The sequence below is a fragment of the Gambusia affinis genome, linkage group LG02 (assembly GCF_019740435.1).
Source record: "Gambusia affinis linkage group LG02, SWU_Gaff_1.0, whole genome shotgun sequence".
In the NCBI taxonomy this organism is placed as follows: domain Eukaryota; kingdom Metazoa; phylum Chordata; class Actinopteri; order Cyprinodontiformes; family Poeciliidae; genus Gambusia; species Gambusia affinis.
In genome coordinates this window covers 11,831,447-11,847,865 of record NC_057869.1, presented here as the reverse complement: position 1 = coordinate 11,847,865, position 16,419 = coordinate 11,831,447, and the positions used below count along the sequence as shown (strand labels likewise).

At 36.3% G+C, this 16,419-nt stretch overlaps 2 protein-coding genes across 2 annotated transcripts; one reads left to right on the top strand and one right to left on the bottom strand.

The window, feature by feature from the left end:
- The first annotated feature begins 4,779 nt into the window (after positions 1 to 4,779).
- LOC122820165 (anionic trypsin-2-like) lies at positions 4,780 to 9,437 on the top strand. The gene is made up of 6 exons (XM_044097374.1): positions 4,780 to 4,870; positions 5,094 to 5,286; positions 5,374 to 5,559; positions 8,857 to 8,918; positions 9,020 to 9,144; positions 9,237 to 9,437. The coding sequence occupies exons 1-6, from the start codon at positions 4,834 to 4,836 to the stop codon at positions 9,384 to 9,386; spliced, it is 753 nt and encodes a 250-aa protein (XP_043953309.1). The 5' UTR covers positions 4,780 to 4,833; the 3' UTR covers positions 9,387 to 9,437.
- A 1,989-nt stretch (positions 9,438 to 11,426) lies between these two features.
- LOC122820192 (ly6/PLAUR domain-containing protein 8-like) lies at positions 11,427 to 14,604 on the bottom strand. The gene is made up of 6 exons (XM_044097412.1): positions 14,401 to 14,604; positions 13,965 to 14,037; positions 13,623 to 13,742; positions 13,401 to 13,544; positions 12,175 to 12,282; positions 11,427 to 12,058 (listed from the first exon to the last, which is right to left on the bottom strand). The coding sequence occupies exons 2-6, from the start codon at positions 14,008 to 14,010 to the stop codon at positions 11,865 to 11,867; spliced, it is 612 nt and encodes a 203-aa protein (XP_043953347.1). The 5' UTR covers positions 14,011 to 14,037; positions 14,401 to 14,604; the 3' UTR covers positions 11,427 to 11,864.
- Between the last annotated feature and the right edge of the window lie 1,815 nt (positions 14,605 to 16,419).

Here is a 16,419-nt window from a genome sequence, read left to right as displayed (position 1 = left end):
TAAAGAAAATATTTCAAATATGTCCTGAACTTGCATACTTTGTCTGACAAAAACTCGCAGGAACCAAGTTCACTCTGTGTCTCACCGGTAGGATCTTGACTTCACAAAATTCTGCACAACTGAGGCTCCAAATATATTTCATGACTGAGAAACACCGCCTTGTTAGTACCTAAGAACATGCATATCATATAAAACCCATTTCATGGGCAGTGGACAGCTATCCAAAAGCCATTTGCTTGTGTTTATATGGCTTATTTTGTAAATGCACACAGAACACTACAGTGATCACTAGTACATCATACAATACACTGCAAACTACTGGCCACTGTAGTTAAATCCTATATGGCAGACAGATGAAAAAGCGTGCAGATCAACTGAGGAATATCCATTCCCTCCTTCTTCTGTAAAAAACACTTGCAAGTAAGAATATATTGTGACATGAAGCAACCACTAATGCAGGTGTCACCAACCGTCTTGAGACTGGGAGCTACTTCATGGGTACAGAGCTACTTGTTTGATACAGACATAAAAATGGTCCGACAGATCAGAGGGAGCACAAAACTATCACTGCACCTGATCTGTAGGAGCACAACCACCTCCCAAATATGAAAAAATCAGCACAAAGCTAAACCACATGAGACTTTTATTTTTGCTAAATAAAAAAGACATGGAAGCGAAGCCTACCCATGTGGTTCACGGAAAGACGAGAGTGTTGATTGCAGGTCCAGGTGGTGTCATTCGTACAGAGGATGAGAAGGTGAAGCAACAATATTTGCTTAATTTCTATTCTACTTTGGCTAGATTAAATTGTTTAACCCCCAGTCTTAGCGCGACACTCAGGCAGAGTGGCAGATATGAGCCGACAGGTGACCCATCAGCTGTCCAGTTCAGGAAACATCAAAGAAGCTCATAAACTGACGACCCACCAGAACCCCACACGGTAAAAAGCTCAGCTGGGATCCAAACAACCGCTCTTAGAACTACGCAAGGTTCAAACTCCTGTCATTCATTTTTATTTTTCAGAAAAAGCGCCAAGCCGGCAAATAAACGTAAACTGACCAAAAAGATTTAGGCTTTGTGTGTTCACCCCCAGAGACTCACACAGATGTACGCTTAGTACAAGATGTTTTGGCACAAAATATCTTTTTTTTCTCCACAATTTTGTTAATAGTAAAGAGGGTTAAATAATAAAAATTCCAGAAATTATTCTTTTCTTTTTTCATTTAAAGGAAGATCTCAAGGTACGTAGAGTGGGAGCAGCCGTACAGCTGCAGACGCTGCTGCCCTCCGATAAAATCCTACAGGCGCACAGCTCTGAACTTTAACCGTAGGAAAGAGTTTTATACATAAAGCAATTTATTTTAAACATTTTTATCATTTCCTTTTTTTAAAACTCTAAATATAAACAAATGTTACTACTTTAATGTAAAAACAGTAAATTAAATAATTTCTTCGGCAGTGCTCCATAACAATATTTTTAGAACTTGCTCTGCGGGTGACTGACAAGGTCTCCTCGGGCGACCGGGTGCCCGCGGGCACCGTGTTGGTGACTCCTGCACTAAAGACTAACACTATTGGTGTAGTTTCCAAATAACAACTTTGTATTTAGAGAAATTGCAAATAATCACCTGTCCACTAAAGTGGACGTCATGCATTAGTGGCAATATTTTGACAGGGATTTACTGACATCATTACTAATACTATAAATATACAATATGCACCATTTACAGCAAATATTTTTGCTATAAAAACATTCTTATATTTTAGTTCTCAACTTGAAGATTTAAGAAAAAAAGTCCATTGATGCCATTTATTTTGTAATAAAGTTAGCCTAACAAAGATTAAGTTAAGGACAAACATGAATAGAAAAAAAATAGAAAAAAAGCCCTGATGCTACATTGTGAAAAACAAAAAGACTAATGGAACTAAAATGTCCTTCGTAAAAGAAACTATGAATCTTGTGATTTTATAGACAAGAAATGTTATAAGGAACACTCTGTTAAGGATAAAAGGACTCTTTGTCTTTTCTCTGTTCACACATACACGGCTGTAGGCTGATCTTGTTTGAACATAAAGGGCTCGGCACCTTTATGGGGTTTGCCACAAATGAATAAAACTATTAATACTACTACTGGTTTGAAACCAGTCCAGTTTATTTGCAGGGGTGTCAAACTCCAGTCCTCGAGGGCCGCAGTCCTGCAACTTTTAGATGTGCCTCTGCTGCACAACACCTGAATAGAATAATTAAGGCTCTGGAGAACTGATCTACACAAGGTGGAGGTAATTAAGCCATTTCATTCCAGTGTTTTGTACCTGTGGCACATCTAAAAACTGCAGGACTGCGGCCCTCGAGGACTGGAGTTTGAGACCCCTGATTTAGAGTTAATGAAAATATGATCTGTCTGCAAGAAACACTATAGGGGACGAGTTAAACATTTATCCCATGTTAAAGCCAACAATAGAACTTTACCTGCTAACAACACATACAGATAGTAAAACAATACGGGAAAACATGCCAATTTGTGTAGGTATATTTTTTCTCAAGCTGGGAGAGGCAGATGTTTCTGTGAGCGTGAAGATTTAGGATCCTTTAACCGAACCAGGAAATAGCAATGCTATAAACTTAATGAGCTACCCTGGTGAAAAATTAAAATACTAAGTATGTAAAGTTTTTGTATACTAAAGCATACTTTATGTCAGACTAATTATGAGTATACTGAAAGTTCACTTAGGATTTGTTAACTTAAAGTGTGACATTTTGGAACAACTAATTTTGTGCTTAGTGTATTTTTATAGTATTTAAATTGTATTAAAGCACAATTTAAAGTGTACTAAGTGTACTTTCACACACTTTTTGAAACAACTTAAGTTGAACTTCCATCCATCCATTTTCTATACACCCTTCGTCCCTAATGGGGTCGGGAGGGTTGCTGGTGTCTATCCCCAGCTAATGTTCCGGGCGAGAGGCGGGGTTCACCCTGGACAAGTCGCCAGTCTGTCGCAGGGCAACACAGAAAACAGACAGGACACACAACCATGCACACACACAATTAACCTGACAGTCATGTCTTTGGACTATGGGAGAAAGAGGGAGAACCCGGAGAGAACCCACCATGCACAGGGAGAACATGTAAACTCCTTGCAGAAAGACCCTGGCCTGGGTATCGAACCCAGGACCTTCTTGCTGCAAGGCAACAGCTCTACCAGCTCTACTGCACCACTGTGCAGCCCAAGTTGAACTTAGTGTACTTTATATTGCTTTTTATGTAATAAAAACGTGCCTGATTAGTAAATTTTGAGTGTCCTATACATGTGAATGAATTAAACATAAAATATATTTAGAGTGTATTTTAAGTTTATTGGCATTACATATGTTTTATTATAATTGCTACACTTTTTAGTACACTTTTTAGTTACTTAATGCCTTCAATTATTCTGCGTTGCCACTTTGCACATTGCATGCTTCATACACACTGCAGTACTGGAAACACATCAGGCTACCAGAACACAGGAGGATCAATTACAACACATTTCCCAGGTGAAACTAATTACATTGTGCTTTCAATATATTATCACTTTATTTGATGGGGTTTGCATAAGACTAATATAACACTGTCATAAACATGATATAACACCTTTCATGAACATGAAAGAGTCTGACTGTTGTCATGAAGTGCAATTTGGTAAATAAAGACATTTTCACTGCAAATTTGTGTTAAAAGTTGGATTAAAAGTCCATTAAAAGTGAAAACTTTGCACTGAAGTGGCATTATTTACAAAATAATAAAATAATGAAAACCAAAAAACTAATGGAACTAAAATGTCTTTTATAAAATAAACTATGAATCTTGTGATTTTATAGACAAGAAATGTTACAAGAAATTCATAAGGAACACTCTGTTATGGACAAAAGGACTGTTTGTCTTTTCTCTGTTTTATCTGCTCACATGCACACGGCTGCAGGCTCTTCACCACCCAGCTCTGTAATATTGTTCTTTTTCAAAACAAAGAAGCAACCCCTTTTCTGTTTGTATAGAACAGGGGTGCCCAAAGTTGGTCCTTGAGGGCCGGCATCCTCTGTTCTCTCCCTGGATTAACGCAGCTGGATCAAATGATGGCTCGTTTGAGGCATAAGAAAAATACTGACATGCTGAAATGGTTGTTACTACCACCAGGGAGAGATCTAAAACATGCAGGATGCAGGATGTATGTTTTAGGACCGATTTTGGGCACCCCTGGTATAGAGGATAATTTTCACAGCCCATCCATAAACAAAATGATTCTAGTTTTGGGAGCAAGGCAGATGTGAATTCTTGTAGATTGGAAACCAAACGTTTTTTTTAAGAATAACACTCCCCCCACCCCTGAAAAACAAGACGAGTCGCACTTTCTTCAGAAAATCAGTTTTATTTCATCAAGTTTACAATTCAGTTTTCCCTTGAGCAAAACTCACTGTAAGCTTGTGCACTGCAAAAACAGAAAATTTAGCTATTATTTTTAGTCTGTTTCCTAAAGCAAATCTCTCAGTTCATTTGAGATAAGGTAAAATTAACTTAGAATGAACTTTGAGGCAAAATATATGAGCTGCTTGTTTTGAGTCAATTCCTTAATATTGATGAAAAAGTTAATTGGTTGAATATTCCATCAACAGAGGGGGAAATGTTTTGATAGTGAAATAATTTGAAATGAAATTTTAAAGTTCTTCTGTAAGCAGATGACAGCGCAGATCAGTTTCTGTCCTGTGATTGGTGACTTTCTTTCCAGCAGGAAGTTGTTAACAGAGTTTAAAAGCTGCTGCAGGACTGCAGACATTCACAGGAAACTGGACCAGCAATGGCTCTGTTGAAGGTTCTGCTGCTGCTGGGGTTGGGTGAGTCGGAAACGCTGGAGACACTGGAGACACTTCCACTGGTTCCAGAGAGGCTGCTGCTCTCTGTGACCCTCAAATTTCCCTCCGATTCTTTTTTAGGCTGAAACTTATTTGTAAATATAAACCGTGACACTTTTTAATCTTTAACTGTTTATCCTTTTTATGTTCTAGCAGCCATGTTTGCACCTGATTTCTTAGTAAAGTTCTACTTTTTCTTCTTCAGGTGTTTCAGTGAACTCTGATGTTTCTCTGCAGAAGAGAATCATTGGAGGTCAAAACTGTCAAGACACGGAGCGTCTTTATCATGTTCGGCTGGAGAGCAGCAATGGTAAAGACAAAACCCGCTGTGGAGGATCTCTGATCCAACCTCAGTGGATCCTGACTGCAGCTCACTGCTGGATGGCGGAGCCAGGATGGTAGGAATGCAGATAAAACATGAAGACAGTTTTATCTGCAGATTATCAGGTTTTCTGTCTGTTTGTTATATCTAACCTTTTCTGCAGGACTAACACAGTAGAATTAAAAGTTCATCCACGGACTGCTGGGAAGCAGAAACAGGTGATCAAATATGCTCCTCAGATGTTTATGCTCTTGGGACAGCGGCATGACATCATGTTGCTGAAGCTTGAGACACCAGTACGAGATGTTCCACTTGCTCGGCTACCAGACTGCAGTTATCGTCTTAAAGTGTAAGTCTTTCACTGATCAAAAACATGACTTCAGGTTTTCTGTCTCCACTCCTCCAGTCCTTCTTTGTCTTCTTCTTTCCTTTAATTATGGTGGTTGGCAAAGAACTTATAGGTGCATTACCACCACCTTCCAGACTGGAATATGGATCAGATGTTTAGTCCGATCGTTTATTATAATTTCCCCATAATGCCCATTCTTCTTAAAAAACTAAAAATTCTGCTAAAACTACGTCCTCTGATGATCTTTGAAACAATTCCCTAATATCAAATTTATTTTTATTCCTGCTTACATCTCTAAGTAACTCATCTCTTTCCTGAAAATATTTATTACATTCTAAAAAATTATGTTGTATTGTTCCTTTTTCCAACATAATTACAACAACCGGTATTATTTTTCTTAATTATTGCAGTCCTGTATGTCTACATCTTATTCTAGATATTACATCTTCTTTTTTAATTCTGTTATATTTCCTTAATTCCCCAACTTTTTTTTGGATACTATAATAAAACCTAGCATTGCCTCCTCTATGCCACTGTTCTTGCCATTTCTTCTTGATATACATTTTAGTAATATTTGTTACATCATTTTTACTTGTTTTAATATTTAAATCAACAATATTCTTTTCTGCTGGACTCTTAGCAAAACTATCAGCCAACTCATTTCCTACCAAACCAATGTGGGCAGGAATCCAAACTAGTTTACCATGAGAACCATAACTTTTAATCCTAAACTTGATTGAATTATATCCAATATAATATGTTGCCTTGATTCTAAATCTAACTCTTGAATACTTATTAATGCACTACTTGAATCTGAACAAATTAAAACCTCTCTCTCTCTTGTTTCCTCAGTCCATTCTAGAGCCATTAAAATAGCCATTAATTCACCTGTATACACTGTCAATTCATCTGTTATTCTTTTATTTCTCATAATATTTAAATCTGGAATTACAAATGATATACCTACTTTATCATTTAACATTTTAGAAGCATCTGTATATATTTGCATAAACTTTGAATATTCTCTTTCTATATAACTTTCCACCTCTTTCTTTTCTAATTGTCTCAATTTTTTCAGAGTTTATATCAACTTCAACCTGTCCAAATATCCATGATGGAATAACAGGAATAACAACCACAGGACTAATTAGAAAGTTTCCTATTCCTTCATCTTTTACTTTATTTATAATTATCCCTCCAAAACTATAATTTGTTTATTTTCTTTCTCTTGACAAGGTTGCAGTATGACATATGGAGGATGAACTTCATTATGTCCTTTAATATTTGCCCAGTAAGTTAAGGCTAGTTGTTCTCTCCAGTGGCATCTCACCATCTCAACCAGTAAAGATGAAACTGGAGTAGTTTTTATCGCTCCACAACAAAAACTTAATGCCTGATGATATATTCTATCTATTTTTTAATAAACTACTTGAAGCTGAATTATATAAAATACATCCATAATCAATAATATATCCAATATAAATTGTCTTTAATGCATTCCTATGTACTCCTCATTCTTTGCCTCTCAAACATCTCGTTACATTGACATTTTCTTTTTACTTTTTTCAACAATTTTGCCTACATGCATCTTCCATGTAAGTTTTTTTTTAACAAACCAGATACTCAAATATCTAATTTGATCTGTCCTTTCTATAACATCCCCATATAATTTGAGATTTACGTTCATATTTAATTTCCTATTTGTAAAAACAACAAATTTAGGCTTCTACACTATTTAATGCTTCTTGTAGTTTCCTATTTACAAATTCAAATAAATAGCATAGAACTTATTATGCTACCTTGGGTAGCACCATTTTCAACTTGATATTTTGAACTTATTTCCCTGCCCATTTAATATTTTTTTCAGTAAATTTTTTTATCCATCTATATATTTTACCCCTTGTCCCTATTTGCTTTATTTGAATCAACAACCCTTCTGTCCACAACACGTCATAAGCCTTTTCCACATCCAGGAAGACTGCCATCACATTCTCCTTATTAATCTGAGCCCGTCTAATTTCATGTTCCAGACATGATGCAGGATCTATTGTACTTCTGCCTTTTCTAAATCCAAATTGATAAGACTTAATCTTCTCCTTAGATTCTAAAAAAATAAATTAATTTGTGATTTACCATTTTTTCCATAATTTTACCTGTACGTGATGTTAAAGCTATTGGTCTATAACTTTCAGCTGAATGAGGATCTTTAACAGGTTTACAGATGGGTATTATGATGGCTTCTTTCCATTTAACAGGTAATAACCTTTCTTCCAACACCTTATTATACAATTCTAATAATATTTCTGTACTCACATCACTAAGATTATTTAACAAACTATAACTGATTTGATCATTCGCAGGAGTTGACTTGCTGGAATTCTTCAGTGCTTCATTTAACTCTACCAGAGAAAACTTCATATTAAAAAAAAATCATTATGAAATAATTAAATCATTCTCTGTAATGTTATTTCACGTCCTCTGTTTTCTTTAAGACGACAGACTTAACAGTGTGACAGATAAGACAAGGAACACAGATGGGATTAAATAAATGGAGTGTAATCAGGGAACGAGACACACCTGGGAACAGTCAAGGGGAAGCCAGGACGACACAGAGACTCTACATCTCCAATAACTTTCTGTAATCCATTTGACAAACTGATAGGACTTACTCCAATCATATTTTGTCCAGCCTTAAATTTTAATATAACTTTAAAATCTTCCATCATTATTTTCTTTCTTATTTCAACTCTTTCTTCCTCATCCTAAAAAGATCTTTTACCAGCATTTAGTCCCTTTGAACCTTATCTTTTCCCTCTTCCCTCTCTTCTATTTTCTATCATAGACCATCCCATCTATATTTTCATCTTCTGAAAGTCCCCCACTACAACTCGACATCTTGATCCACTCACAATCCAGATTATGCCAAAAACCAATTTAAAATTCAATTTATTACTCGCCAGATAATGTTTAATCACTTTCACTTTCAAAAAATATGCATTCTCTTATCAACAGCCACTTTCTCGACTCCCTCCTCCAGTCCTGCTGCTTCTGCTTCAGCACACCTGAGTCAGGTAATCAGGCCACCATCAGAACCAGAACCTGTTTAGTTCAGGTGTGTTGGACCAGAGACACATGTGAAGGATGAATGACATCATCACTGAGGACTGGAGGTGGACACTCCTGTGTCAGTGGATGAAGTCCTTCATGGATTTATTTTCGGTTCTTTCATTGTTCTTCATAATTAATTTTCTACATTGTTATCTTGCATCTTTACATTTTATTTTTATTGTGTTTTAGAGGTGATGTTGTTCAGTTGGCAGGAGAAGGAGCAACGACAACAGGCCCCAATAATCAGCGATGTGAGAGAACTATTGAAGTCATGGGAATCAAATCTTTGTTTCTGTCTCTACAGAGAAGGTCGAGTGAAGAACATGTTAATGATTCTCATGTTTCTCTGCAGTAATTGGTGCTCCTCTTCCATCACATCTTCAGTGTGTCGACATGAGAGTTGTTGGTGTTTCCGACATCATGCCGACATTTGGCCTTTTATTCCATGCTGAAGCACAGAACAAGGATATGTGCTATGTAAGTTTGTTTCTTGAATATATGTCTACAGCAATTAAAAGGCTTTTCTGTTTTACAACATACATAAATACGTCAATAACATTTTTCTACAGGGCGACGACGGTGGAGCAGTGGTGTACAACGGCTTGGTTTACGGTGTGATTTCTCTTGGTAAACCATTCTATGCATGTCAGTGTCCAGCTGCAGTCATGGATGTGTGTGAATACCTGGGGTGGATAAAACAAACAGTTGGGCTTAAATAAAATATAAACTGTCGTGAAATAAAATCTGGATCAAATTTCCTGTCACATATAATTGTATTTTCATCTGTTTGATGCACATGTTTGTAGAATTAGAATAAATTAATTGGTTTGTTTTATTTTTCTCACCTGATCTTGACCTCCCTAATGAAACTTTCTCTTCACCTCAGAAATGAAAAATAAATCAATAAATGCAAGAAAAAGAACTATTTCCTGGCTGATGGTCTTTACATTCACGGTTCAGTTGATATTTTCCCTGAAGGGAGTCTAAAAACATGACATGAGTTTTAAATCACATGAAGAGGAACACCAAAAGTAATTTATTTATTCTTTCTTTTTTCTCCTCACTGGAAAGAACTTTATGTATGTATCACATGGAGATGAAGTAAAGATGAATACAATAAGATGCTGATTATTCTGGACTCTTTTACTAGGGAACCAAGACAAAATGATCCCAATATAAATTGAATTAGACAAAGTATTTATCTATCCAGCCAATATTCTCGAAACACTCTTTTACAGAGTGTCCTTTATGAATTTTAGTTACATTAGTCCTTTTGTTTTTCACAATGTGGCATCAGGGTTTTTTTTCTATTGTTTTATATTCATTTTTGTCCTTGACTTTCATGGCTAATCATCTTTACATTTATGGACTGTCATGTTCTGTGTTTTCCTGTGTTTATTTTGAAGTTTCCGTATTGTCCTGTCTCCCCTTGATTAGTTCCCAGGTGTGTCTCGTTCCCTGATTACCCTCTGTGTATTTAGTGTCACCTGTGTCTCTGTGTCTTGTCGGATCCTCGTCATACATCACACTTGGCGTCCTGTTCCTTGTGTTTCTGGGTTTCTTCATTAAACATATTATTTATGCACTCCAAGCTGGTTTGCGCAGTGTCTGCCTCACCTTCACCACGACACAACGTGACATGAACTAGTTCAGTGTGTTCAGTTGATATTTTCACTGAACTGAGTCTAAAACGTGACATGAGTTTTAAATCACATGAAGAGGAAGGAGGTAATTTATTTATTCAGTTTTCGTCTTTATTTTACATCAGAATGGAACATGTAGCATCTAAACTGCAGCTCTGGAGTTACTATTCCTGATTTAGTTCTAGAGAACTGTAAACTCCAACAAAACCAAAGAGCTGTGCACAAAAATATTGAAACAGAAGTCACATAATATCCAAATAACATAAACAACAACAACAAAACAAGAATAATAAAGATGCTGTTGTGGAAATTTTCCTTTAACACTGAGTCATGGAAAACGGTGTCAAGAACCAGAGATTGAATATATTCTTTATCAGTATTTATTCGAAGGCCTCTGCTCACTGATCGCAGTCAGGAGAAAGAGCCCCGAGCAAAACACAGTTTTATAGGGAGAGTTTCATTCCATTCACATAGTTTGATAATCTACTTGGTTAAATATAAAAATATTTATTTTCTTTTACTGTTGAAATTAAAATCTAAATTACACGTTTATTATGTAAAACTTCACAGAAATTAAAATTTGATTTTCAAAAGTTTAAATATGACAGACGTTCTCTGTAAATTTTGTAGTAACATCTGGAAAAGTAAAAAGATGTCAGTACTGCAAAAACATGTCATTAAATACTCTGTTAAGTTTTTCACTGATAATATTACATCAAATTAAACAGAAAAGAAGGTTTGCAACGTCGAATATGATGGCCTTTATAATTCAATAATCACCACCCAAATAATAGTATTAACAATTTGAATTTATTTCTATGGAACCAGGAAAGTTTTATGTTATTAAATGACACAACCTTTTTCTAGAGTAGTGATTTTGTTGTTCATTTTCTTTTTCATACTTACCAGACATTAACTGAAAGTTTCAAATTAGTAATTGCAACAAACACATTAATCTTGGATGAAGATGAGGCATATTTCAACCAGTTTTGGATTATTTGGGGATTAAAGTTATTTTGTAAATTGAGTATATTGTTTTTCTAAATTTCTAAACCGGCTGTTTGTTATAATCAGTAATAATATCCACCGTCATAACTAGAAAATAAATGTCTGTTGTCTGATTAGATTGTAACTCTTGTATTTATTTCTGGTTATAAATGAAGAGAATAATGGATTTCCAATAAAATATGAAATATTTAGTTTTAAAACCTGTTAACCTCATCATTAAAGACAACACAACTAAAATCTGCATCAGACAGTTCATGTAGAAAACAATAATATCTGCATGGATATGTTGGCTTTATTCGGGTAAATTCTAATGGTTTTGAATACATTTTCTAATAACTGTTTTTGCAAGTGCTCAATAAGCAATTTTTTTTGTGCCTATTGAGGAGTATTTTCTTTTTGTGTACAACAGAAAAGTATATAGAGGATGTTGTTAATTACAAAATGTTGTGTAACTAACCACATTTTGAATAGAATCAAATAAAAAAAGAACAGATTTATAAAATTAATTGTGATTAAAAAGAAAACATGGCAGCAATTCAGTTTGATCTAAAAGAATAAGGCAGAAAACAGCAGAGGTACCAACAGGAGCAGCAGGTTGGTACTGGCTCTACTGGTGCTGTTGCAGTAGTCGCCATGGCAGCAGCTAATCTGTTCTGGGCTGAACTGATTCACCCGTGCAGCCGACTGATCGGAGCAGATCAGCTTGGAGGCACATCCCTTCAGCGTCACATTTTTTCCTTCTACATTCATTGAGGAAATGAAAATAAAGTTGCCATGTGAGTAGCATGTTTGGATCGGGTCTTAACATTCTTCTGAGGATAAATATGAAGCATGCAAAACCATATTGGGCTCTGACTTGTTGCCTTGATGCAGTAGCTTTCATTCCCTTCACAGTTAAGAGTTTTCATGCAGTTTCCTCCCTCACACGTGAAGCACTTTTTTCCATTTGGAGTGGACTTGGACTCTAAGACACAGAGATAGTTATTCAATTGAAAAACAATGCAGAATTAAATATATATATTTTTTGTCAACTTATTTTATCTAAAATAGTTGAAAAAACAAAACAAAACCTGAAACTGCATAAAACGTTTTAAATAAAAGATTTGAAACTAAAAAGAAAATGGAAACAAAAAAATTGTCAAAACTACTTTTCAGATTAAAGAGTTTGTCTGTTTTAAATTATGCTTTAGTTTTCAGATTCAAACTTTTGGCCCCGTTTTAGGATGGGATGTGGAATCATGACTGACAGCTGACCACGACAGGTGGTTGCCATGGTGAGCTGACCACGACAGGTGGTTGCCATGGTGAGCTGACCGCAACCAGCAGACAATAGGCCAAACCTTACTTTCTATGTTAAAATAATGGTTATATGTCCAAGAGGTGAGAAGAACTACTTTCATTTGAATGTAAAATACTAGCCTATATATAGTCTGAGGAGTGACGCCACTGTCCCGCACCAGAAACAACGCCTCTGTATTTCATTTGAAACCGATGGGATCTACTTTGTTCAGTAGTTTACAGGTTTCCATATTTATTTGTATCACATTCTAATTATTAATGTGAATGTCTTTTCTGAAAACCTATGGTATTAAAATGAATACTGTACCATTTTAGTTTGTTTTAAAGAGGGTTTTATTCATGTAATATTTTTTAAATCATATTTTATCGCTGTAGTCTTTAATGTTAATACTGTAAAATTAATAAATTCTTTACAACGTGTTTGTAATCAATTTCCCATTTTGTTTTAATCTCCATAGGAAATGGAAGACAATTGTTTCATGAGAAAACCTTGCATTCCAATGAAAACTGCCGCCATAATAACATTTCCACAGACCTATTTAAACGATATATATGCCATTTTATTTTGAAATGCTGCGAATGTTCGCTGAAAGTCCGAGCGTTTAATTTTGATGTTTGGTGGACGAACGTTCAGAGGATGTCATCTGAACATTCGATTTGAGCTGGGTTATTTCTACAATGTTTGCTTAAAATGCTCTACATTTAAAGAAGCAAACGGTTTGAGAGAACTGTAAATTCAAGTTGTGCAAACGTATTGAGAAATATAATAAGGGAATTAATTACTAGGCATTTGAGCGTTGCAGAGGTCTCCGTTGCAGCAGACGCTACTTTTCGCCACTCTGTAAGTTCCGTAGTTGACGGAGTTTTCAACACATTGTTCAGGCATCGTGCAACGTTTGAAGTTGAGAGCAGAAAGCACTGCGCCACCTACAGTCGAATAACACAAATTTTAAAGTGAGGCGGTGCCAAATTAATAACCAGTTACTGGAAACAACAAAGAGGTACCTTTAAATGCGACTTCTGTTGCTGTTAAACAACGATAATCCTGTGAGGGACACTCGGTTGTTTTCTCGGTGCAAATTCCAGAGGGAGCCGGTAAACATTCATAACATTTCAGGTTGTTAGCTAATTAAAACAAAGAGAAAATGCACAAAAATGAAACAACAAAATCCTGTTCTTAAGACAATAAAAAATAATTGGCGGAATCACATCAGCAAAATGCGTGGGGGGAAAAATAAATTTGATTATTAATGTAGTTTTTTTTAAATGGAAGACAAACTAAGTTTAATTAAAAAAGTCACACTAAATGCGACGTTACAATAATATTAATTGTAACCAAAAACTTGCCTTCCGGTAGAAACAGCACTCCAAGCACCAAAGTGAAGAGGAACATTTTGCTGGCGAATTATGATTGTCTCCGCTGAAAAAATATATTGAAAGTTTTAATTCTGGGAGGGGCTCTAGTCTCCGCTTCTCACCTCCCCGAACTAAGCAGGTCCTAAAGTTCGTTTTTTATCTCGCTCTCCGACAGTCGCGCTACATACCCGTTGCCATAGCAACCGACAACAACGCCTTTACGTGACAATTCAAAATGCTCAAGCATTTCCCTACACAAAGAGCAGAACATTCAGTCCGTTATAATATTATGTTTTTAGGCTTTGTGTGTATACTTCTACTTTTGGCGTGACTGTTCACACTCCCAACGTGTATGCGACTTGAATGCGAGCTCCCCTGGGAACTGCAAACCAATGTCTCCCAACCCTGGTACTCAACCCACACTGACCTGGATGCTTCAGACGTTTCCCTGCTTCAGGGCTGTCAAACTCCAGTCCTCAAGGGCCGGTGTCCTGCAACTTTTATATGTGCATCTGCTGCACCACACCTGAATAGAATAATTAGGTCATTATCAAGGCTCTGGGGCACTTCTCTACAGAAGGAGGAGCTAATTTAGCCATTTCATTCCAGTGTTTTGTACCTCTGGCACATCTAAAAACTGCAAGACAGCGGCCCTGGAGGACTGGAGTTTGACACCTGTGCCTTGCTTCAACAGCCCTTTTCAAATGTTTGCAATTCAGCAACGACAATCAGCGATCAACTGAAATCATGTGTGCTGAAGCAGGGAAATAACGTTTGTAGCGGCGTTGTCAGTTGCTATGGCAACGGGTCTGTGCGTAGCATAACCGTCAGAAAGCGAGAAAAAAACAAAACAACTACCATTTACAAACATTAGGACCTGCTGTTAAAGAAAGAAATAGTAAGTTAGCTTAATTTGGAAAAAAGCTTGGCTCTCTCTATTTCCTTCCTATTTCCCGGGTTCTTCCAGCGAGGAGCGTGTGCCAATCAGGAGCAACATGCGTGATGACGTCACAGAGTTACAAAGTTTAATCCAATCGGAAAACACCGTATGAATTAAAAAGGAAACTGCAGAGTTACAGAGACATACATTCATTACCTGAGACAAAAGAATTAAAACAAAGACAGAGACAGAGAAAGAAAAAGCAAAGACATGTCTTTGGAGAAGGCTGATGCCAAAAAACGGCAGGAAATAACAGCGATCTAAAATATTATTATCGTGTTCAATCTCTTTATAGTGGAGGCGTTTCTCTCCTTGTTAATGTATTCATTAAGGCGTACCCCTGGTTCGACCAACCAGGAGCTCCCTGGACATTCAGAGGAACTTAGAAAGGCCATTTGGTCTCTAGAAGAACAATGGAGCAAGCAGCTGCATCCTAGTCTTCTGGCTCTAACAGATACCTGTGAAATTCGGAGTGCCTCCCGGCCAAATCAAGTAATTTAGTTTAAGGAAAGATTATCTTCACCAACCTAATTCTGGTCTACTGCATTCAGCATTTTCCAAAGATTTAAGTCCTTGCTTTATCACATAAAATCCTGAACAGTTTTCTAATACTAAACAACACATTTTCATTGAAACAATTTCCATTTGGTTCAGATATTATCATAGACAGTACAATATTCAAATACATTCAGCATTCACCCTTCTAAACTTAGATAATGCACTTTAATTATAAACTTGCTATTAATACTTAGAAAACTGTTAGTGATCTCAACATTCTATGTTGCATTTTAGTTTAAACCCTGCCAGATGTGGTTCTAAAAAACCTTTGATGTTCTGTGAACCCAATCGGCTTCTGCCCTGCACTAGATGCTAATTTCGTGGCTTCCTGAGCCCTGATAACAATACTAAAAGATCTCCTTTGATCTGCATCTAGTTCCTGACCTTTGACATTTACTCTGGTGGATAATTTCCTGTAAATTCTTCACAGAATATCTGTTTAAAACTAAGAAATTTATACAACATAGAATGCTCAAGATACCTTTTACACATGACATAAAATTAACTGTTTAAAGCATTAGAAATAATAATTTTTCTTAACACTGCTTAGTTGGGGAGGTGAGAAGCTGAGACTAGAGCCCCTCCCAGGAAAAAACGTTCAATATATTTTTTCAGCAGAGACAATTATAACTCACTTATAATTCGCCAGCAACATGTTCCTCTTCATTTGGTGTTATTTCATTCAATTTACATTTTCTCTCATTAAAAACTGCAATAATGATCTAGTTTCCTGCTAAGTCTTTCCTGCTAAGTCAGCCCTGAAATTTGCACTGGGAAAACAACTGAGTGTCCCTCACTGGATTTCTATTGTTCAGCAATAACAACAGAAGTCGCCATTAAAGGTACGTCTTTGTGTGGTTTCCAGTTGTTGTTTATTAGTTTGTCAAGGTCACACATAAAATTTGTGTTATTTTACTGTAGATGGCACAGTGGTTCCTATTGTCAACT

Bases quoted from the DNA above. Each gene is read 5' to 3' on its own strand.
- LOC122820165 (XM_044097374.1), top strand. From the start codon at position 4,834: ATGGCTCTGTTGAAGGTTCTGCTGCTGCTGGGGTTGG. The intron at 4,871-5,093 runs GTGAGTCGGAAA...TTTCTTCTTCAG, and splicing joins TCTGCTGCTGCTGGGGTTGG to GTGTTTCAGTGAACTCTGAT. The intron at 5,560-8,856 runs GTAAGTCTTTCA...ATTGTGTTTTAG, and splicing joins TGCAGTTATCGTCTTAAAGT to AGGTGATGTTGTTCAGTTGG.
- LOC122820192 (XM_044097412.1), bottom strand. From the start codon at position 14,010: ATGTTCCTCTTCACTTTGGTGCTTGGAGTGCTGTTTCTACCGGAAG. The intron at 13,545-13,622 runs GTACCTCTTTGT...ATTCGACTGTAG, and splicing joins AACAGAAGTCGCATTTAAAG to GTGGCGCAGTGCTTTCTGCT. The intron at 12,059-12,174 runs GTCAGAGCCCAA...CAATGAATGTAG, and splicing joins CTACTGCATCAAGGCAACAA to AAGGAAAAAATGTGACGCTG.